Source organism: Quercus suber, unplaced genomic scaffold (genome assembly GCF_002906115.3).
Source record: "Quercus suber isolate HL8 unplaced genomic scaffold, Cork oak 2.0 scaffold_68, whole genome shotgun sequence".
NCBI classification, from domain to species: domain Eukaryota; kingdom Viridiplantae; phylum Streptophyta; class Magnoliopsida; order Fagales; family Fagaceae; genus Quercus; species Quercus suber.
In genome coordinates, this window is record NW_027069533.1 from 1,775,677 (window position 1) to 1,797,520 (window position 21,844).

Below are 21,844 nucleotides of genomic sequence, written 5' to 3' on the forward strand. Positions count from 1 at the left end.
TAGTGTCATAAATTAGTGCATAGATCAGATCGATCGCTAGTAGAATTCTTATTAACACAATCGTGATATTCATGATTACAATTTTTTTTAAAAACAAAACAAGAAGCAGCAAACCATATTAAGAAACGTATACATATAAATTAATGTAAGGGAAATTTGATGTCACATGTAATTACATAACTTTACTTACAACTCACCCATGTGACGAGTTGTGGTTGACGGAAGAGTGTCTTCACATGAATCCACTATTATCTTTCCACTAACTACAACTCACTACATGAGCGAATTGTGGACAAAATTGTGTAATTGAGCGTGACACCATAAATTTTTCTTAATGTCAACAAAATGAAAATGAAACCTGTGAGTTCACCCAAAAAAAAAAGAAAAAAAAAAAGAAAATGAAGCCTGTGGGTCCCACATAATAAGTTGCATTTCGCATTTGACATTTTCTGCCCACCAACCCGCTTACCTACTACGTAAAGCCTGTTGAACCCAAATTTTTGCAATATAGTAGAATAAAGCCTCCGCCGTTAAAAAAAAAATAACGCCGTTAAAGTCCACCCACCCCCACGCATATTGACACATGGTTCTTTCTCACCTAACGTGTGGCGTCGTCAAACCCACCACCACACAACAAAACCAAAATGCTACTCTTCAATTTTCAATACCCTCCGAAACCTTATAAATTCCCACTCCTTCACTCACTATCTCACCCAGCCAAACAAAACACAAACTCTCTTACTTTTCTTTCTTTCATTCTTTCATTCTCTCTCTGTGGTCTCTTACCTGTCCTTGTAATTAACGAAAATGGATCTCCTCCTTTTGGAGAAGACCCTCTTAGCCTTATTCGTAGCCGTAATAGTAGCCATCACCATCTCCAAGCTCCGTGGCAAACGCTTTAAGCTCCCACCAGGACCCATACCAGTACCCATATTCGGAAACTGGCTCCAAGTTGGTGATGACTTGAACCACCGTAACCTCACTGACTTAGCCAAAAAATTCGGAGACATATTCCTCCTCCGAATGGGTCAACGAAACCTCGTTGTGGTTTCCTCACCCGAGCTAGCCAAAGAGGTTTTGCACACACAGGGTGTGGAGTTCGGGTCCAGAACCAGGAACGTTGTGTTCGATATCTTCACCGGTAAAGGTCAGGACATGGTGTTCACGGTTTACGGCGAGCATTGGAGAAAGATGCGGAGAATCATGACCGTGCCTTTTTTCACAAACAAGGTGGTTCAGCAATACAGGCATGGGTGGGAAGCTGAGGCGGCCAGTGTGGTCGAGGATGTGAAGAAAGCTCCTGAGGCTTCGACGACTGGGATTGTTATAAGGAGAAGGTTGCAGATGATGATGTACAACAACATGTACAGGATTATGTTTGATAGGAGGTTTGATAGAGAGGATGATCCTTTGTTTATGAAGCTCAAGGCTTTGAATGGAGAGAGGAGTAGGTTGGCTCAGAGCTTATTATTGTTGCTGAAAGTTGATAAAAACTGATTGTTGCTGAAAACACTGTAGCAAAATAATTTTTAAATGTGTAAATAGTATCGTGGGACCCACTTTTAATATTAAATATTGCGTGAACAGTGCATGAACAGTGTGTGAACAGTAAATTTTGTCCCCAAAATGTCAACAATTGCGGCAAAAAAAAAAAGAAAAAAAGAAAAGAGAAAACGCAGGAAGCAAAATGCGCCGTGACTATCCATCGTATCCAAACCCAACCTTTGTTTTTTTGATGGGTCAAAAGACTCAAAACTTAATTTCCACACACTTCTATGAAGGCTGTTAATCATGTGCCATATTTTAAAACTTTTTTCCTGTGAATAATCATATGCCATTGTACTACAGTCGAGCAGAACACAAATGGTGGGGCCACCTTTTTATTTATTTACTTATTTATTTTTCCTAATAAAAAAATGGCCTCAGTATTGATCTCACGATAATCAGTAATATCACATATACTATTAAACCTGTATAGGGTTATCACTTTGAGCACAATACAATGAAACTTACCAAGCATCTTATAAAACGATCTAAGAATTCCCACCGCTAACCCATATCCCACAATTGCTGTTCATGGACATACCTTTCATTTAGTACAGCTGCAAGATCCGCAGCACCAACATCATTACATCACCAATTAAGATATAGTGTCATAAATTAGTGCATAGATCAGATCGATCGCTAGTAGAATTCTTATTAACACAATCGTGATATTCATGATTACAATTTTTTTTAAAAACAAAACAAGAAGCAACAAACCATATTAAGAAACGTATACATATAAATTAATGTAAGGGAAATTTGATGTCACATGTAATTACATAACTTTACTTACAACTCACCCATGTGGCGAGTTGTGGTTGACGGAAGAGTGTCTTCACATGAATCCACTATTATCTTTCCACTAACTACAACTCACCACATGAACGAGTTATGGACAAAATTGTCTAATTGAGCGTGACACCATAAATTTTTCTTAATGTCAACAAAATGAAAATGAAACCTGCGAGTTCACCCAAAAAAAAGAAAAAAAAAAGAAAATGAAGCCTGTGGGTCCCACATAATAAGTTGCATTTCGCATTTGACATTTTCTGCCCACCAACCCGCTTACCTACTACGTAAAGCCTGTTGAACCCAAATTTTTGCAATATAGTAGAATAAAGCCTCCGCCGTTAAAAAAAAAATAACGCCGTTAAAGTCCACCCACCCCCACGCATATTGACACATGGTTCTTTCTCACCTAACGTGTGGCGTCGTCAAACCCACCACCACACAACAAAACCAAAATGCTACTCTTCAATTTTCAATACCCAAAAAAAAAAAGAAAATGAAGCCTGTGGGTCCCACATAATAAGTTGCATTTCGCATTTGACATTTTCTGCCCACCAACCCGCTTACCTACTACGTAAAGCCTGTTGAACCCAAATTTTTGCAATATAGTAGAATAAAGCCTCCGCCGTTAAAAAAAAAAATAACGCCGTTAAAGTCCACCCACCCCCACGCATATTGACACATGGTTCTTTCTCACCTAACGTGTGGCGTCGTCAAACCCACCACCACACAACAAAACCAAAATGCTACTCTTCAATTTTCAATACCCTCCAAAACCTTATAAATTCCCACTCCTTCACTCACTATCTCACCCAGCCAAACAAAACACAAACTCTCTTACTTTTCTTTCTTTCATTCTTTCATTCTCTCTCTGTGTTCTCTTACCTGTCCTTGTAATTAACGAAAATGGATCTCCTCCTTTTGGAGAAGACCCTCTTAGCCTTATTCGTAGCCGTAATAGTAGCCATCACCATCTCCAAGCTCCGTGGCAAACGCTTTAAGCTCCCACCAGGACCCATACCAGTACCCATATTCGGAAACTGGCTCCAAGTTGGTGATGACTTGAACCACCGTAACCTCACTGACTTAGCCAAAAAATTCGGAGACATATTCCTCCTCCGAATGGGTCAACGAAACCTCGTTGTGGTTTCCTCGCCCGAGCTAGCCAAAGAGGTTTTGCACACACAGGGTGTGGAGTTCGGCTCCAGAACCAGGAACGTTGTGTTCGATATCTTCACTGGTAAAGGTCAGGACATGGTGTTCACGGTTTACGGCGAGCATTGGAGAAAGATGCGGAGAATCATGACCGTGCCTTTTTTCACAAACAAGGTGGTTCAGCAATACAGGCATGGGTGGGAAGCTGAGGCGGCCAGTGTGGTCGAGGATGTGAAGAAAGCTCCTGAGGCTTCGACGACTGGGATTGTTATAAGGAGAAGGTTGCAGATGATGATGTACAACAACATGTACAGGATTATGTTTGATAGGAGGTTTGATAGAGAGGATGATCCTTTGTTTATGAAGCTCAAGGCTTTGAATGGAGAGAGGAGTAGGTTGGCTCAGAGCTTTGAGTACAACTATGGTGACTTTATTCCAATCTTGAGACCCTTTTTGAGAGGGTACCTTAAGATCTGTAAGGAAGTCAAGGAGAGGAGATTGCAGCTCTTCAAGGACTTTTTCGTCGATGAGAGGAAGTAAGTGAAAACAAAATATATATATATATATATACATGTGTGTGTGTGTGTTGTCTTATTCTTTTAAATCTTCTTGTTTTTACGATATTATTTAACTTTTCTGGCCGGCATATTGATACAATGATTACTCCACAAATATAACTAATATTGACTAATCTTGTAAGAAGAATTGTAAAAAGAAATTTGTAAAAAATAATAAGGGTTAATTTATAGGTAATAAATTGTTTTATAAAAAAATTTGACACTCATTTTCATAGAAAATATAAGAATCTATCAAAAATATTATTATTTTTTTCAATAAAAAAATTTTAAAATTTTTTTTTAGACCAATGTCTTTAAAGTAGTATTCATTAACCTTTTTTTTAAGAGTAATATAATTTTTAATAAATTATGTATAATTGATTGCAGGAAACTTTCAAGCACCAAGGCCACTGACCACGAAGGTTTGAAATGTGCCATAGATCACATCTTGGATGCTCAGCAAAAGGGGGAGATCAACGAAGATAACGTGCTCTACATCGTTGAGAACATTAATGTTGCTGGTAAGTTTCCCACACGTTATTGCCGGCTACATGAGGTTTTCTGGTTCTTAAAATATGATTATATTTGTGCTTTACCATATATGCCCATGTTTATTTTTAGTAATATTGCAATACATAAGGGTATTCTTGTCTTAAAATCAATTGGGATAATTATTATTATTAATTGCTATTACTAGTTCTTTTTTTCACGGGCAGCTTATTTTTTTTAATTTTTGGGTCATTTTTACTAGGACACACGGGTTCTTTAATTAAGCAACTAATTTCTACAGCGGGGGAACATGTTATCAACAAACTAATAAAATGAAAGAAATAGTATTAATTTCGCAACGGAGTGATTGTGACACTAATAATTGCGCCACGAACTTAGATGGATGGTGTTGCGTCTGTCTTATTCATTTCTGGTATACGGAATATTCTTCATGAAACTAGTAAAACGCAAAACGCTTGACCTTAGTGTTGTCCCTCTTGGGTCCATAAATTCTTGTTTCCTAATGAGGGCGTTTGGATTGAGATTATTCTATATCTGTATTTCTAATCAACCTGGATAACCACACGAGTTGCTTGGTCTAGTGGCAAGAGCTTGGACTAACATGCCTTAAGATATAAATTCGAGTTTATTTAACTCATTTGCGACGGTGGTTTGAGGTCTTGACTCAAGAGTGGTTATAATACTACACAAAAATCACAATTTGTTAATAACCTTGACCCCCAAAATAAGTAAGTATATACTCTATTTATTTTTTTTTTCTTTTTTTAATTTTAGGGAAAGTTAGTATATACTTCATCGCGAAACATCTCAATACAGGCGTGTCTAGTAAAGTACGTGATACTAACTTTAATTATTGAACTAATAATGTATAACATGACTTTTCTCTCGTATATATAGAGCTCCTCTAAAACAAATCTTATATAATACAATATGGCCGTCAAAGTAAAGCTAGCCAAACACAAATTATCCTAACATAAGTAGCCAGATGTGTCGGCATAATGATTAAGAGGGCATGGGTATGTCAGAGTTTACATTGAATTAATACTCTTTGATGGACTAGTTGGTTCCCTGATGTTACTACTTACCAGCCTTCTAACCTTACCTACCACCAATTTTTTTCTTTTTCTTAATCCATTTTCTCTCCTACCTCTCTTGACTCTTAAATCTCATTAGCTCTCTCTGATTGAAGCTGTTGAGTGCACACAAAAAAAAAAAACGTGTTAACTTTTGGCAAGGTCTGAAGTTTGAATAGATGCGCATTGCGGAGCCAAAGTGTCAATAAAATACAATATTGGACCCCATGAGTTCATCAATGATCAGACAAACCATATGATAATTGATGAATAATTTTTTTTTTAGATAGTTTTAATTTATAGTGTTCGTTTTTAATAATAACTTTTTATTATTAGATTAAAACGCTAATAAGTTTTTTGGTGTAGGTGGGGATTGAACTCTAAATCTTTTATTTAATTATAAAAAATTTTACCAATTGAGCTAACTGAAATTTACAATGTAGAATAATTTAAAACATAGCATAATGCTTGTTTTATAAATAATTTTCTTTGTTTTTCTTTTTTCCTTATTTATCTTGATCCAAGTAGAAGCTTTAGACAGTTAGAAATGATAAGCTCTAGCCCATTTTGCCTTTTTGGCCAAGCAAGCCAGAGTTTGTGGACAACTTGTCTTACTGCTGCCGAAAACTGACATGCTTTCTTCTTGTAGTCAGCATCAGCAGTGCCTTGTAGTAGGTATGAATACGATTAGCAGACCGAAGTTGGTTGAACCCCACCAGCTGTGGTGGGTGGCAATGGCACCTCATGATATGTTTTACCTTTTTTTAGGAATTTAGGTGAACCAATATAATCAAATATATGAAAATGTGTGGACGACCCTCAATCCTGAGTTATGGCAAAATGCACTCAACCATACCTTTCCTTTTCTCTATTTTCTTTTTAAATGTATTTTAATGTTTTAAGAAAGACTTTCTTAATCTAACTCAGATCGTGCAAAATGGATTTGCCAACAAGTCATGATTTCCCCCTAAAAAAAAAAAAAAACAAGTCATGGTTGACATGACGTAATTAATGTGTCACTAATGAATTGATATGAAAATGATATTGTTCAGATCATAATAAGTTATGTCGATAATTGTTTAAAAAAAAATGTAAAAACTGTTTTGTCTCTAACATTTCTCTAATAAGAGTCGATACTTAATACCTGATTTCTATTCTTATTGGTTGCTTTTTTTTTTAGGACTGTTCAACATGTTTTTCTTTTTTTGAATTCTCTTTTAGAATTTTGCTTGTATTAGCCTCACAATCTTGCTAATAAGTAAAATCTTGTGTTGTGGAACAGCAATTGAAACAACGCTATGGTCAGTTGAGTGGGGAATTGCGGAGCTGGTGAACCACCCTGAAATCCAGAAGAAGCTGAGGCGTGAGATTGATACTGTGCTTGGACCTGGTGTCCAAGTCACCGAGCCTGACACCCTAAAGCTCCCTTACCTTCAAGCTGTGGTCAAAGAGACTCTTAGGCTCCGAATGGCAATTCCTCTGCTTGTTCCACACATGAACCTCCACGATGCAAAGCTTGGTGGCTTTGATATCCCAGCAGAGAGCAAGATCCTAGTAAATGCTTGGTGGCTTGCCAACAACCCGGCCAACTGGAAAAACCCGGAAGAGTTCAGGCCAGAGAGGTTCTTGGAAGAGGAGTCTAAGGTTGAGGCCAATGGCAATGACTTCAGGTACCTTCCCTTTGGTGTTGGAAGAAGAAGCTGCCCTGGAATTATTCTTGCATTGCCAATTCTTGGTATTACTTTGGGACGTTTGGTACAAAATTTTGAGCTCCTGCCTCCTCCAGGACAGTCAAAGATTGATACCTCAGAGAAAGGTGGGCAATTCAGTTTGCACATTTTGAAGCATTCTACCATTGTTGCAAAGCCCAGAGTATTTTAAATTCCAGCTAGGGACTTCCTTTTTGGTGTATTGAATGTTGAACAATGCTAAACTTTAAGAATGTGGGATTGAGCTGAACTATGTCTGAAAAAACAATATATGTGGGATGTCACTGTGTAAATCTATGAACTTGGAATGGTTTTAAGAATTTGCAATAAGTCTATATTCTCAATTCATATTTATATAATTTTTTTGTTGACAAACTTACACTACCTACAAAGGCGTGCAAAAACCAAAGACAGTGTGCTCTAGCATTACACAACAGAGCTCCAAACTTGTAATTGCTGGTACTAAATAAGGCAAAAAGCTTTACATGAATTTTCCTGATAGCTAAAAACTTTTAGAAATTTGTAATCAACATGAAATAAATGTGTAATGTTTAGAAATTTCATATGCACCATGGGGGTGACACTGACACTCCCAATCATATCATTGGTAAACTGGGTCTCCTTTGGTATAATCTCCTCCTCGGTTCAATTTAGGTTGTTTTCAATAACTAGTGCAATTAAAATGTATTCAATTAATCTATAAATGAATCTCATCTAGGTCACATCCTGAACTATGTCTCGTCTAGGTCTCAAAACAGATTTGTCACACTCACATCTTTGTCATCACACGCTGCCTAGTTTAAAGGACTATGACTCAATTTCCAATAACTTGGAAGAGGGACCAATAACTTGGATAAATAGCTGATGATTTTGGGTTCTAAATTTCTCTACATTGTACATGGAACTAGAGAAAGTTCTACAAAACTAGTGTACAACCAATTATACTTTGATTATGTTGGGTTGTTAAGAAACAATATATTCGCAAATCGACTCTATTTAAAATGAGAATGTTAATAGAAATTAATGGAAATACATTTATAAATAAAAAAAATTGCTTAAAGATAATGTGATTCCTATTAATGAAAAGTGCTATTAGAAGCACTGATTTTTCTGCATACTATTTCACACACCCATGATGCTATTCATCTCTTTTGAGCCCACTACAGCTCAAAGAAAAAGACTTGCTATGAAAGAGTATGTGAAGTTTTCAATGTGTCTAGAGTTTTTGATTGATTAAAAAAAAAATTGTACGAGAGTAGCTTGGGATGATTTTGTAAGACCATTCCCAAAGCATGCCTTAATAACAGGATATGGTTAGCTATGTGGAGGAAGAATTGAAAACATAGATCTTTTGTTTTTTGAATGTTCATTTTCAAAGAGAATTTCGTCGAGCATCTTTTAAAATGTCTCTTGCTAAGAATCCAAACTTGCAATTGAATGATAAACAGCTTGAGATTAGTAGATGGGGTTGATGCTTATGGCCATTTTAATTTGTAACTCCGTTTTGAATAGGACAATGTGCCATATGTGGGTACGTGTTTTAACGTGTCCACTCTCAACAATAGTTTTTTATCGTCAGAGTGATGTTGTGGTTGTTGTTTGTTGTTTAGACTTTGTTGATTTACTATATTGAAATTTCATTGTGATGATAATAAAATTTTGAAATTACTTCCAGTTAGCTCAATTGATAGTCTCAAACGGTTAGTTAGATGTTCAATCTTCATTTATACTAAAAATTTATTGGTGTTTTGATCTAATAATAAGAGCAGAAAACACAATTACAGAGCATAGGTTGAAACTCTATAAACAAATAAAAAATTGAAAAATGCAAATGATATCCAATATTTTTTTAATTGTAAGATAATCCTAGATGATCGATATTGTCCATGTGCAGTCAAGGGCCTTTGGCTCCTTCCATGGGAGGCAGGCATCCAAGTTCAAGTCTACACTCTTCCAACTTTCAAATTGTAAAGAATAATTTTTTTATTAATGAAAATGAAAATAAAGTTAAACTATCGACTAAATATAATATAAAAAAATTAAAAATATCAATTATCACCAAAAAAATCCTTGACCGATTCCAAAATGACTGGATATTTTCAATATTTAAAACTTGTCATGGTTAAACATGAGCCAATGCCGAGTTTAACCTCATTCCTCATCCACAATTGAGTACTTCATTTTAGAAATGATAAAAGTAAACATCCACAGTATTCTCCTTCGTCATTGTATTCATCTACAAAGACCAAGTAAAAACTCCCTAGTCCAAATAATTTATTTATTTATTTATTTATTTTTATAAAGAATTTAAAAACAACCTACCCCTGAGATGTACAACAAACAAAAATAAACCAAAACATAGATTGAAAAATGAAAAAAAAAAAATCATTTATTTATTGAAAAGATGTGGGTCTTAAACCAGGCCCTCAAATCAAGATAAGGCAGACCGAATTATTGTAACACACAAAATAAAATAGTGGTGAAAAAAGATGGATGTAGAGTTCTCTGTACCAACCCAGCGTTCACGCGAAGAAGAGGATGAATTTCAACGTAGTGTTAAAAAGTTTAAAGAAAGTGATGGTGCTAGGAGTTTTTTGCCGCCAAGAAAGCTTGTTAGTTACAAAGACAGTCTCGTGGGAGACATTCCTGGAGCGTATGCGCAAGCTTTTAAGTTCAATAAGGAGTGGGAGGACGACTATGAATCGGAGGATGAGATGGAGCCTTTAATAGAGGGGATGGCTGAGGTCAAACTTTCCAAAGAAACTAAAGCTTGAATTCGAGCGCCTTGGTCAAGAGCTTTGATTGTGAATGTGTACGGCAGATCTGTTGGGTTTAACTACCTCACGTTCAAGCTCAATGCTATGTGGAAGCCGACGGCGAAGATGGACTGTGTGGCCATGGGTAAAGGCTTTTTTCTGGTTCGCTTTAGCGGCAGTGATGACTATGATTTCGTGCTTCTGGAGGCCCGTGGTTTATTGGAGAACACTTTCTTGCAATTAAGCCATGGGAGCCTTATTTTATTGCTTCTGAGGCAAAGCTTACGTCGGTTGTAGTTTGGGTAAGATTACCTGAACTTCCAATTGAGTTTTATGATGCTGCTGTGTTGCGCGAAATTAGGAGCATTATCGGTCCAGTTTTACGCATTGATTCTTTCACAGCTTCGGAGACTAGAGGAGGATATGCGCGACTTTGTGTCCAGATTGACTTAGAGAAGCCGCTTATCAGCTCTATCCGTGTGGGAAGATTAGTTCAAAAAGTGCTCTATGAAGGCATTTCTTCCCTCTGTTTTTGTTGCGGCAAACTTGGACATAAGCAGGATAGTTGTGGTCTGAAAAGGAAGGAACCAAATAGTGAGAACGTGGCTGGAGTAACGTTGGAAAACAATGAAGCCAGTGGGGAAGTTCAGTCAGATTCGAATTATGGGCCTTGGATGGTTGTTACGAGAAAGAAAAAAAATCAGAGTAGGATGGGAAAGGCTAGTGGGCCAGGGAAGATTAATATCTATTCCCAGGTTGACTCTAAGGGCATTGTGGACATTTCCCAAGCTTCAGTACGTGTGGAAGCAAGTGAGGATTTGAATAAATCAGTCCACTGTGATCCAGTTGATTCAAATAGTGAGACAACACGTGTTGGAGCAGACCTAAACATGCAGAGTGCTCTCAAGATGCGGAACGATTGTGTGATGGAGGAGTGCCTTGAAAATTCACGTGATGGGTGTCAGCTGGATTCGAGGCATTCTCCAGGGAACAAAAGGAAAGGTATTGTAAAAAACAAAGGTAAAGGTACTGAAAGTCTGGGCATTAGAAACGCAAAAACTTCAAAGAACCATAAACGGCTTCCTAGCAGTTCTGAGGGAAAAAGTGGACTGCTGTTGCTTTCAAAGGAGTTGGGGAGTGGCAACCAAGTTGAGAATGGAGAGATTTTTGATAGGACTGACACCACTACCAAGATCCGGGTGGGCAATCTGGTACAGGAGCCGTGCGGTGGCCATTCCAGAGGAGATAATAGCTCAGATAAGAGCGGCGCCAACGGAAACACCGGGATGGTTCGAGGAAGAACTGAGACAGGCGTGGAAGCATCTGTTTCCCATAACACCAGAGAGTATCAGTTTGGGGGACCTTCCTTTGGAGCACAAGGCTTGGGCTCTCACACCCAATCCATGGTGGAACTTCCTCACGGACGTGCCGGGGATCTCATGCGAAGCGTCAGAGGCGTTGAGTAGGCAAAAGAGGCCATCCGTGATGCCCCATTGGGACGAATCCGGCTGGATCATTCAGGAGCGGAAGTTGGTGGACTTCAGAGGGATGGCCACGGCTCACCTGGGAAACCACCAAACTCTGAAGTTGATCCAAATGATGGCTCCGGTGCAAATTTGTGATGTGCTTCTGACTTGCAGAGAGGACATCATAGGCATTTTGAAACACATGATCATTTGGAAGCCAAACTGGACGGCATCCAAAGACCTGCTGAGAAGAATGGGGTGGAGTATGGTGGAAGCAGCAGCCATGAATACTAATCCATCGGAGATTGAGGTACCATTAGGTCAATTTGTAAATATGAATGTGTTACTTTGGAATTGTAGAGGAGCCTTAAATCCGGACTTTCAGAGGAGGATTTTTGAAATGGCAATCAATCATCGTCCTGCCGTGCTAGTAGTGACTGAAACGAGAGTGGGCGGAGATAGAGCAGCTAAAATTATTGAAGGGCTGCCTTTTGATGGGTTCATTACCACGGAGACCATTGGCTTTGCTGGAGGTCTATGGATTCTTTGGAAATCTGATGAAGTGGAAGTTATTCCTTTATCTTCCACAGAACAGGAGATACACGCTACGGTTAAGGTGCGTTCCTCCAATCTCACTTGGCTTATGACTGCTATTTATGCTAGTCCTAGGTTAGCTGAACGACGAATTTTATGGGAAAATTTAAAAACTGTTGCCCATCTCCATAATTTACCTTGGCTTTTGTTGGGAGATTTTAATGAAGTGCGGTGTGGTGAGGACAAATTTGGTGGTAACCATGTCAATCTAAATAGAGCTTTAGAATTTAAGGATTGTTTAGATGAGTGTAATATGTTGGATTTGGGCTTTGCGGGTCCAAAGTTCACGTGGACTAACCGTAGGCCCATTTCAAATCTGATATTAGAAAGAATTGATCGATGCTTTGCTAATCCGGAGTGGCGTATTCTCTTCCCTGAAGCTTTAGTGACTCATCTTCCTAGGACTTTTTCGGACCATTGTCCTATTTTAATTGAATTAGGTAGAGCTAGTGCCAACCAGCAGCATAAACCCTTTCGATTCCAGACCATGTGGCTACTACATTACGACTTTCCCAGAGTTGTTCAGCAAGCTTGGTCTGAAGGTAGAGCCTTGCAGGATGCAACTTTGGATTTTGTTGTTAGAGCCAGGAAGTGGAATTGTGAAGTTTTTGGGAATTTGTTTACTAGAAAGAGGAGGATATTAGCTAGACTTAATGGTGTCCAAACAGCGCTAGCTAATAATCCGTCTGAATTTCTCTTGGAATTGGAACAACAACTGATCTCAGACTATTCCCTAATTCTAATGCAAGAAGAAGAATTTTGGGCTCTCAAATCTAGATTAAGTGCTGCTAATTTTGGTGATCGCAATACTAATTTCTTCCATGTTTCTACACTGGTCCGGAGGCATAGGAACAAAATTAGGTGTATAAAGGATGTGGTGGGTAATTGGTTGACGGATGAAGTTGAAATTAAGGAGTATATTAGAAATGGATTTAAGGAGCTGTATATGACTGAATTGAATCTAACCTCCTTGAGTTCCAATGTCTCAGAGTTTTCTTGTTGTTTTTTAGAAGAGGAGGATAGATCTAGAATTGATGGGGATGTGTTTGAAGAGGAGATTAGGGTTGGTTTATGGGGTCTTAAGCCTTTTAAGGCACCAGGACCAGATGGTTTGCATGCTGGCTTCTATCAACATTTCTGGATGGAGGTCAAAGATTCGGTGTGTAAGGAGGTAAAGAGTGTCTTTGAGAAAGGATGTGTTCCGAGTTATCTTAATGAGACTTTAATTTCCTTGGTTCCCAAATGTCAAAATCCTGAATCCTTGAGCAATTATAAGCCTATTAGTTTATGCAACTCGGTCTATAAAATTATTTCGAAGATTCTTGTGGCTCGGATTAGACCGCTCCTTGATAGGTTAATTTCGCCGGTCCAGTCTGCTTTTGTTCCAGGTAGAAGGGGCACAGATAATGTACTGATTGCCCAGGAATTATTTCATACTTTAGATAGGAAGAAAGGGAGAACGGGCTTTATGGCTGTGAAGCTAGATTTGGAAAAGGCCTATGATAGACTAGAGTGGAGTTTTATTTATACAGTGCTCCAAGCGTTTCATTTTCCCCCAAAACTATCTAAGATCATAATGAGTTGTATTACATCCACGAGTACCTCTATTCTGGTTAATGGGGGTGCTTTAGAAAAGTTTGAGCCTACTAGGGGTATTAGGCAGGGGGATCCTTTGTCTCCTTATATTTTTATATTATGCATGGAGTACTTAGGACATCTCATTGAGCAGAAGTGTCAAAGTGGTATCTGGACACCTTTAAAGGCCTCGAAGAATAATGTAGGCTTTTCTCATCTCCTCTTTGCGGATGACATCATCCTGTTTAGCAAGGCTGATATTCATGACTGTGAAGCAATTTCAGATGTGCTTGGCAGCTTTTGTAGAGAATCTGGCCAAAAGATTAGTCATGACAAATCTAGAGTTTATTTTTCTCCTAATGTAAGTGATGAGTTGAAGGAGGAATTAGGTGACAGGTTGGGTATTAGGGAGACCAATAACATAGGAAAATATCTTGGTTTTCCTCTTAAACACCGAGGAGTTCCTAGGAATCCATACAAATTTGTTGTAGAAAGGGTTATGAGTAAACTTGCTGGCTGGAAAGCGAAGTTTCTGTCTTTTGCTGGCCGGGCTGTGTTAATAAAATCAGTCATGTCAGCCATCCCAAACCACATAATGCAAGGGGCTGTCCTTCCAGTCCAAGTATGTGAGAAATTGGATAAGATCAACCGGGATATTTTATGGGGGTCGACAAATGAGAAAAGAAGAATGTCCATGGTGGGTTGGAGCAAGATTATAAAATCAAAAGAAGAAGGAGGATTGGGAATCCAGGAGGCGAGAGCTAAGAATATAGCATTGCTATCCAAATTGAATTGGAGGATGTTTTATGAACAAGATGCTTTGTGGGCGAGGGTTATTCTGAATAAATATTGTTCCCAATCTAGAATTACATCGACAAATCCTGATAAATTGCCATCGTCTCCTAATTGGAAAGCCATTAACTTGGGTTTCCCTATTTTCCAAAAAGGTATTTCTTGGGGGATTGGGAATGGACATGGGGTAAAGGTGTGGATGGACAATTGGGTTAATGGTGATTCTCTTAGGGGTATGATTGAAGGGCCGCTTGGGCAAGGAGAGCAAAACTTGACAGTTGCGGAGCTGTATGGTGGTCAGAAGTGGAATTGGGAGCTGATTTCATTTGATCTCCCTCAGCACATTACAGAAAAAATTAAGGCTGTCCCAATTCAATTGCATGGAAGTGGGAGAGATGCAGTGTGGTGGAAATTCTCCAAGAATGGAGAATTCACTGTTGGATCAGCTTATCGCTTGGTTATTCAAGGTGAGAAACCTATCATGCCATTTCATGGAAACTGGATTTGGAAATTAGATATATTGCCGAGAATTACTTGCTTCCTGTGGCTATGTTTGCATGATAGTATTCCAGTGAAGGATGTTCTTTTGGCAAGAGGCATAATGTGTGATAAGATATGTCCTATGTGTAAAGTTCAGGATGAAACTATAGTCCATGTACTTCGTGATTGTGTATTTGCTCGTAATCTATGGAGGAATTTGGAGGTGCCTCCGTCTCTTGTTAATTCTTTTACCGATACTGTTGAAGGTTGGCTGAAGTATAATTGTTTGAGTGAAGTCAGGCATAGAGGATCTATTCCTTGGTGCTTTCTATTTCTTTTTGCTATTTGGAATTTGTGGAAAAATAGGAATAAAGTGGTATTTGAAAACTCTATTCCTGACACCATGCTTCATAAGGTGTGTCTTAGCCAAGCTAGGGAGTATTTTTACTGTGTAAGCAAAGCTAAGCAAGTTACATCAAGAGCTGTCATTCCTATTAAATGGAACAAGCCTAGTCCAAATTGGTACAAGCTCAACACAGATGGAGCTTCATTTGGGAATCCAGGTAGAGCTGGTGGTGGAGGATTAATAAGGAATAGTGACGGGGTGTGGATTAGGGGATACTCTAGATCTATTGGTTACACCACAAGTGTTATGGTTGAGCTGTGGGCTTTAAGGGATGGTTTGTATCTTGCCATTCAGCTGGGAATCAGTAATTTGGAAGTAGAACTTGATGCCAAGGCAATTGTGGAGATGATAAATAATGCTAACAGCTCTAACAAAAAGCTTTTTCCATTGCTTCTTGATTGCAGATCCCTCATGGAAAAGCTTGCACAGGTTCGAGTGGCTCATGTGTTTAGAGAGGCGAATAGGTGTGTTGACTATTTGGCCAAGTTTGGGCGCTGTATGAGGGAGGATTTTGTTATTTATGATGCTGCTCCCTGTGATGAATTAGATAGTTTACTTAACTTTGATAGAAATGGTCTGTACAGCTATAGGCAGGTTGCCTCTACTTTGGCCGCTGTGGCCAGCTTGTAATCTAAACTGTATTTTGGTTTCTGTCTAATATATATATATATCTCCTTTTAACCCAAAAAAAAAAAAAAAAATCAAGATAAGGCATCAGAGAGAGCAGACATGTTGACCCATGAATTCAATTTCCGTGTACACTACCATGCTTCCTTCATTCTTTTATTATCCAGAGCATCAGCTTATTGTACACGGCTCTAACAACAAATGATTAAAAATACACTAGTAATGCTACAAAATTCCATGGATGCAGAGCTTTTAGATATGAAAAACTTTGATTTGGAAGATATAAGCAAGAAAAAATAAAATGAAAACCCAGATTTGAATATGAGATGCAGATAGAGCTTTAGTAAAATTTTTAGTTGTGACTTTCCTTTTTCTTCGTCAACGATTTTGTTTGTGCGGATTCTGTTACTTAGTTGATTTCCTACAACTTGCACCTCTTCAAGGGATCTCGTCGAGGGTTTCAGTGAATTGGTTGAGAGCTCAGATTCAACCTGTGCTTTGTTCTAGTTTGTTGCAAGGTTCTTGTCTCTTCAAGGGATCTTGTCATTCTTTTGGCTTCGTTAGTAACTTACATTCTTTGGACTTACAGCTGACTAGACCTGCTTACACAAAGACATTAGCTGAATAAAACTTTTATTAATTTCAAGAATGAATATTGTGGGGCCAAAGCATTTGGCGACCCCGGCCCATTTCATACTGAGCCCAAGGCCCACACAGAGGAAGAAAGAATGTCTGAGAACGAACGAAGAAGGCCCAAATTGTCGAGGAACATCGCCGAGGATGATCCTGTCCTCGGTCAAGTAAGATCATAGAAGGGAAGAGTGGCACGCCACCTAAGGCAGCCTCCTAGAGCATTCCAAAAAAAAGGACGAGTACAATGGACCAGCCATGGAAGCATGGTGGAGGAGCAATTTGCGAAGAAACTATCACCTCCACATTAAATGCCCACAACTAACGTTCTGGCTGCATTAATGAGGAAATGACCCCTGAACAGTGCTACCTTGGTTGCTTCAACTCATAGAAGGTTTGGAAAGACGGCTGATGGGACAAGCACTCGAGTAATGACCTGCATTGTCAACAAATGGAGGGCCAAGATCAATTAAAAGGGAGTATATAATGTAAGAGATCCTCCAAGAAGGAGGATCAGGAAAAAAAAAAAAGAAAAAAAACCCAGTAGCCATTTGTATGGTCTTTGAAGTCCTTGTAACCAAGCACCGAAGAAGTAATAAGAATAGCAAGCTCCTCAGATGAGGGCCGAGAACAGAATTTCATACTTTAAGCCCATGTTCTTGTTATTCAAATCAACCTATAACTGTGCTTAGTTGTTGTATCCCTTACTAAGACTTAGCTCTTTGGCCCACTCTCTAGAAATTTATTGTATTGGGCTAGTTAGACTTGAGTCCGCTCTTCCAGTAAAAGAAGTGCACAAACCCAATCCCTACAAATACATTTATTTGTTACATCTATTGGTGGTACTTCTTCAAGTGTTCAATGTTCCATGGCCGCGGGAGCCTCTGTCCGTCTAGGGTTTCCAAGTGATAGCTGCCTTGCCTGGAGTAGTGGACGACTTGGTAGGGTCCTTCCCATGTGGGGCCAAGCTTTCCTTAGGCAGAGTCTCTAGTCGCTGTGGTGACCTTGCGCAAAACGAGGTCGCCTATGTCAAGTCGTTTGAGCTTTACCCTCTTGTTGTAGTATTCGACCATCTTCTGCTGGTACTCCGTCATTTGGCAGGAAGTTCTGTCTCTTACTTCGTCTAGACAATCCAGGTTGATTCGCAGGTGATCGTCATTTTCTTCTTCATTGAATACCTTTCGCCTGATGCTAGTTACTCCTCCCTCAACCCGGATCACAGCTTCAGTGCCATAGGTAAGTCTGAAGGGGGTTTCTCCCGTTGGGGTTTTTGCTGTGATTCTGTAGGCCCACAAGACGTTAGGCAATTCTTCTGGTCATGCACCTTTCACGTCGTCCAGCTTAGCTTTGATAATCTTGAGTAGTGTTTGATTTGTCACCTCTGTCTATCCATTCGCCTGTGGATGCCCTAGGGATGAGAACTGGTTCTTTGATGCCTAGGCCTGAACAAAAGTCCCTGAAGCCTTGGCTGTCGAATTGCCGCCCATTATCTGATATGATTGTTCTTGGAATCCTGAACTTGCAAATTATATTCTTCCACACAAAGCTCCGGATTCTTGCTACAGTGACGGTTGCTAGTGCCTCTGCTTCGACTCACTTTATGAAGTAATCAATAGCAACTAGGGGTGGTTATGATGACCCCTATTCTTCCCTTCTTTTGGGCTGACGAACCATCGGTCTGTACCGTCCATCGTTCTGCCTCGTTGGTGAGACTGCCCTCGTCCGAAAGGGTGAATTCAGCGATGAAGTCCACCAAAGCTTGTGCCTTAATGGCTGTCCTGGGGTGGTACTCAATGTCCAATTGGCTGAGTTCAATTGCCCACTGGACCATTCTTCCAAATGTCTCAGGTTTGTTCATGGACTTTTTGATGGGTTGGTCCATTATCACCAGGATAGGATTTACTTGAAAATATTGTCGCAATTTACGCAAGGCTACTATTAATGCGAATGCAATCTTTTCAATCCTTGGATACTTGGCCTTAGCACCTTGAAAAGCTTGGCTGACGTAGTAAACTGGGAATTGTCTCTTGCCCTTTTCTCAGATCAGGGCTGCACTCACAGCTGTGGCTGATACTGCCAAGTACAAATATAAGTTTTCCCCTTCCTTTGACGGACTTAAGAGGGGTGGATTACTTAGGTAACGTTTGAGCTCCTGAAACGCTATCTCACATTCGTCAGTCCAGGTGAAAGCCTACTTCAAGGTCTTGAAGAAGGGCAAACATTTGTCGTTGCTCTAAAGACGAACCTATTAAGAGCTGCAATCCTTCCTGCTAGCTTCTGGACTTCCTTGACGGCCTTGGGCGATGCCATGTTGATTATGGCTTGCACCTTCTCTGGGTTTGCTTCTATTCCTCTATGGGACACCATGAATCCTAAGAATTTTCCTGAAACTACACCAAAAACACACTTACTAGGATTCAACTTCATCTGGTTTTGTTTGAGGGTGGCGAATGTCTCCTTCAGGTCGTTCAGATGGGCAAGTTCTTCCTTACTCTTGACGAGCATGTCATCCACATATACTTCCATATTCTTGCCTATCTGTTTGCTGGACATTTTGTTCACTAACCTTTGATAAGTAGCTCCTGCATTCTTTAATCCAAATGGCATTACTTTATAGCAATAGAGACATTGACTTGTGATGAAAGCAGTTTTCTCCTGATCTTCTTTAGCCATTTTTATCTGGTTGTATCCTAAGAAAGCGTCCATAAACGTCAGCAACTTATGCCCGACTGTAGAATCCATTAGCTGGTCTATCCTTGGTAGAAGGAAACTATCCTTCAAGCACGCCTTGTTCAGGTTCGTGAAGTCCACGCACATTTTCCACTTCCCATTTGCTTTCTTCACTAGGACAACGTTTGCAAGCCAGTCAGGATAGTACACTTCCTGGATGAAGCCTGCCGTCAACAGTTTGTTAACCTTGTCTGTAACCACTTGGTCTCGTTTTGGGGCGAAGATTCTCTGTCTTTGTTGGATGGGCTTTCTCTCCAGGTCCACATTCAACTTATGTTGAATGACTTCTGGAGATATGCATGGCATTTCCTTGTGACTCCATAAGAAGACGACTAAGTTTTCTTTATGGAATTAGACGAGCCTTGTTCTCATCTCAGGACTTAGTGTCGTCCTTATTTTTTTCATCTTGGTTGCCTCTCTTTCGGCTAGTTCCACTAGGCTTCCACTTTATCTTCCTCATTCTCTTCGATCATCCATGTATGGTTCTTATTTGCAGCCAAGATGGCCTGGTAGCACTCTCTAGCTAAGACTTGATCTCCTTTTACCTCGCTGACACCGTTCTCCGTTGGGAATTTTACCTTCAGGCAATAAGTGGATGTGGTTGCCTTCCATCGGTTTAGTGTGGGACTTTCAATAATCACATTGTAAGATGAGGGGCAATCTACCACCAAGAAGTCTAACTAACGGGTCAACTGCCTTGGGTAAGTCTCCATTGCTACCTTCAACACTATACCCTTGGGATATACCCTGTCTCCATTGAAACTGAGGAGGGGGGAGTCAAATGGGTGTAGTATTCCTAGATCTAGCTTTGACTATTGGAAAGCAAGAAGGTAAATGATGTCTGCGGAGCTACCGTTGTCTATAAGGATCCTCTTGGTATTAAATCCTTTTATCGTGAGCATTATGACCAAGGGGTCGTTGTGAAGTTGCTTCACTCCCTTAGCATCGCCTTCGTTGAAAGACATGTCTTGGTCCGTCCGTCTCTACTTGAATGGGGGTATCACGTGGACACTGTTCACCTGCTGCTGACATGCTTTCTTGAAGGATCTGAATGACCCACCTATGAATGGCCTTCCTGCAATTGTCTTTATCTCCCTAATTACATTCTGTGGGGGTTGGGACGTGTTATCTTCATCTCTTGAGAAGGGGTCGCATTGGTTTTTGTTACTGTTCCTGAACCTGCTAGACTCTCCTTTCTTCACATACTTTTGTAGTTTCCTTTTCTGTATCAACTCCTATATTTGCTCATTTAGGTCCCGATAATCTTCTGTGTAGTGGCCCTGTTCCTTGTGAAATCGGCAGCATTTATTCTTATCATAGACATTTGGGGATGAATGTAATGGCCTCGGCCACTTGAGGTAGTGCTCATCCTTAATCTGCGTTAAAATTTTGTCAATAGGCATAACTAGATGGGTGAATTTTATCATTCAAGGAGTTTTATCATCTTTCCTTTTTCCTCCGTCATTGGTCCGACGATATGGGCGTTCCCTCTTTTGTCCTCTACAATCGTCTTCCTTCCTTACCTTGTCTCCTGGTCTCTCTTCATCCCTTATGGTTGCTAATGCGACTTCAGCATTCATATACTTTTGTGCTTTCAGGAGTGTATCTGCCATCATCTTAAGAGGATTCTTCACAAGTGAAGCCACGAACTCTCTGGACCTTAGCCTCGCTTTGAAGCTTGTCAGCTGCACCTTGTCATCAACTTCGTCTACCTCCAAGGTCTCCCGAGTGAAGCATTGTACATACGACCTCAGGGTTTCTTTCTTTCCTTGTCTAATGGTGAGTAAATGGTCTGCAGGCCTCTTAGGGCATTGTCCTCCAATGAAGTGGCATAAAAAGGCGTTACTCAATTGCTCGAACCTATCGATAGACGATGTTGGCAACTTGGTGAACCATTTTCTTGCCGCTCCTTTGAGAGTGGTGAGAAATGAATGACACAGTATCTCGTCAGGTGGCTGTTGAAGGCCTAACGTCGTCTTGAAGGTGTTGAGGTGGTCCTGGGGGTCCTTAAGCCTGTCAAATGGCTTAAGTTGGGGCAATTGAAATTTCGACGGCACCGGACACTCCAGGACTGCCGTAGTGAAGGGCGAGTCTATTGTCCTGACCATTCTATCCATACTTCGGTCTATTTTCTCCTTGATGGCGTTCCTCAATTCGTCCATCTCCTTCCTCATCTCTCGAAGAAGATCTGAATTCTGCTCATCTGGAGTAGTAGGTCTTCGATGGTCACTTCTTCTATGGCTATCTCCCTCGTCATTCAGGTTGCCTTTGGACCGATTCTCCTCCCATTGGAGTCGTAGCTTCATTTCTTGATTTTGTCTGGTAAGTTCTTCGACGGTGGCCGCAAGAGCTTGGACTTTCTAAGCCAAGGCTGTGGAATCTTGATTGGACTCCATCTAAATGTAACAGTTGACTGGAAACTACATTTTCGAGTCTGAATACGAAAATGT

At 40.0% G+C, this 21,844-nt stretch overlaps 5 protein-coding genes and 1 non-coding gene across 6 annotated transcripts; 3 read left to right on the forward strand and 3 right to left on the reverse strand.

Moving 5' to 3' along the window:
• Nucleotides 1-692: 692 nt before the first annotated feature.
• LOC112016165 (trans-cinnamate 4-monooxygenase-like) lies at nt 693-1,497 on the forward strand. Its single transcript, XM_065773082.1, has one exon. It carries the CDS (start codon nt 808-810, stop codon nt 1,495-1,497), a length of 690 nt encoding a protein of 229 aa, XP_065629154.1. The 5' UTR covers nt 693-807.
• A 1,635-nt stretch (nt 1,498-3,132) lies between these two features.
• LOC112005113 (trans-cinnamate 4-monooxygenase) lies at nt 3,133-7,668 on the forward strand. Its single transcript, XM_024037363.2, has 3 exons — nt 3,133-4,025; nt 4,434-4,567; nt 6,912-7,668. The coding sequence occupies exons 1-3, from the start codon at nt 3,241-3,243 to the stop codon at nt 7,508-7,510; spliced, it is 1,518 nt and encodes a 505-aa protein (XP_023893131.1). The 5' UTR covers nt 3,133-3,240; the 3' UTR covers nt 7,511-7,668.
• A 3,911-nt stretch (nt 7,669-11,579) lies between these two features.
• Nucleotides 11,580-16,037, forward strand: LOC112005172 (uncharacterized). Its single transcript, XM_024037421.2, has one exon. It carries the CDS (start codon nt 11,580-11,582, stop codon nt 16,035-16,037), a length of 4,458 nt encoding a protein of 1,485 aa, XP_023893189.2.
• A 37-nt stretch (nt 16,038-16,074) lies between these two features.
• Nucleotides 16,075-16,188, reverse strand: LOC112005227 (small nucleolar RNA snoR100). The gene has a single exon (XR_002882193.1). It is a non-coding gene; the product is annotated as a small nucleolar RNA snoR100 (small nucleolar RNA).
• Nucleotides 16,189-17,638: 1,450 nt separating this feature from the next.
• LOC136067354 (uncharacterized) lies at nt 17,639-18,546 on the reverse strand. Its single transcript, XM_065773083.1, has 3 exons — nt 18,336-18,546; nt 18,044-18,247; nt 17,639-17,937 (listed from the first exon to the last, which is right to left on the reverse strand). Exons 1-3 carry the CDS (start codon nt 18,544-18,546, stop codon nt 17,639-17,641), a joined length of 714 nt encoding a protein of 237 aa, XP_065629155.1.
• Nucleotides 18,547-20,629: 2,083 nt separating this feature from the next.
• Nucleotides 20,630-21,700, reverse strand: LOC112005171 (uncharacterized). The gene is made up of 2 exons (XM_024037420.2): nt 20,918-21,700; nt 20,630-20,770 (listed from the first exon to the last, which is right to left on the reverse strand). Exons 1-2 carry the CDS (start codon nt 21,698-21,700, stop codon nt 20,630-20,632), a joined length of 924 nt encoding a protein of 307 aa, XP_023893188.2.
• Nucleotides 21,701-21,844: the final 144 nt, after the last annotated feature.

What these genes read in the sequence shown, in the direction of transcription:
- LOC112005113 (XM_024037363.2), top strand. Translation starts at nt 3,241, where the DNA reads ATGGATCTCCTCCTTTTGGAGAAGACCCTCTTAGCCTTATTCGTAGCC. An exon ending in TTTTTCGTCGATGAGAGGAA is followed by an intron (nt 4,026 to 4,433) that starts GTAAGTGAAAAC and finishes AATTGATTGCAG; the next exon opens with GAAACTTTCAAGCACCAAGG. An exon ending in TGAGAACATTAATGTTGCTG is followed by an intron (nt 4,568 to 6,911) that starts GTAAGTTTCCCA and finishes GTTGTGGAACAG; the next exon opens with CAATTGAAACAACGCTATGG.
- LOC112005172 (XM_024037421.2), top strand. Translation starts at nt 11,580, where the DNA reads ATGCCCCATTGGGACGAATCCGGCTGGATCATTCAGGAGCGGAAGTTG.
- LOC136067354 (XM_065773083.1), bottom strand. Translation starts at nt 18,546, where the DNA reads ATGGACCAACCCATCAAAAAGTCCATGAACAAACCTGAGACATTTGGA. An exon ending in ATGGACGGTACAGACCGATG is followed by an intron (nt 18,248 to 18,335) that starts GTTCGTCAGCCC and finishes GAGTCGAAGCAG; the next exon opens with AGGCACTAGCAACCGTCACT. An exon ending in AGGCGAATGGATAGACAGAG is followed by an intron (nt 17,938 to 18,043) that starts GTGACAAATCAA and finishes ACAGAATCACAG; the next exon opens with CAAAAACCCCAACGGGAGAA.
- LOC112005171 (XM_024037420.2), bottom strand. Translation starts at nt 21,700, where the DNA reads ATGAAGCTACGACTCCAATGGGAGGAGAATCGGTCCAAAGGCAACCTG. An exon ending in AAGAGAGACCAGGAGACAAG is followed by an intron (nt 20,771 to 20,917) that starts GTAAGGAAGGAA and finishes ATTTTAACGCAG; the next exon opens with ATTAAGGATGAGCACTACCT.
- LOC112016165 (XM_065773082.1), top strand. Translation starts at nt 808, where the DNA reads ATGGATCTCCTCCTTTTGGAGAAGACCCTCTTAGCCTTATTCGTAGCC.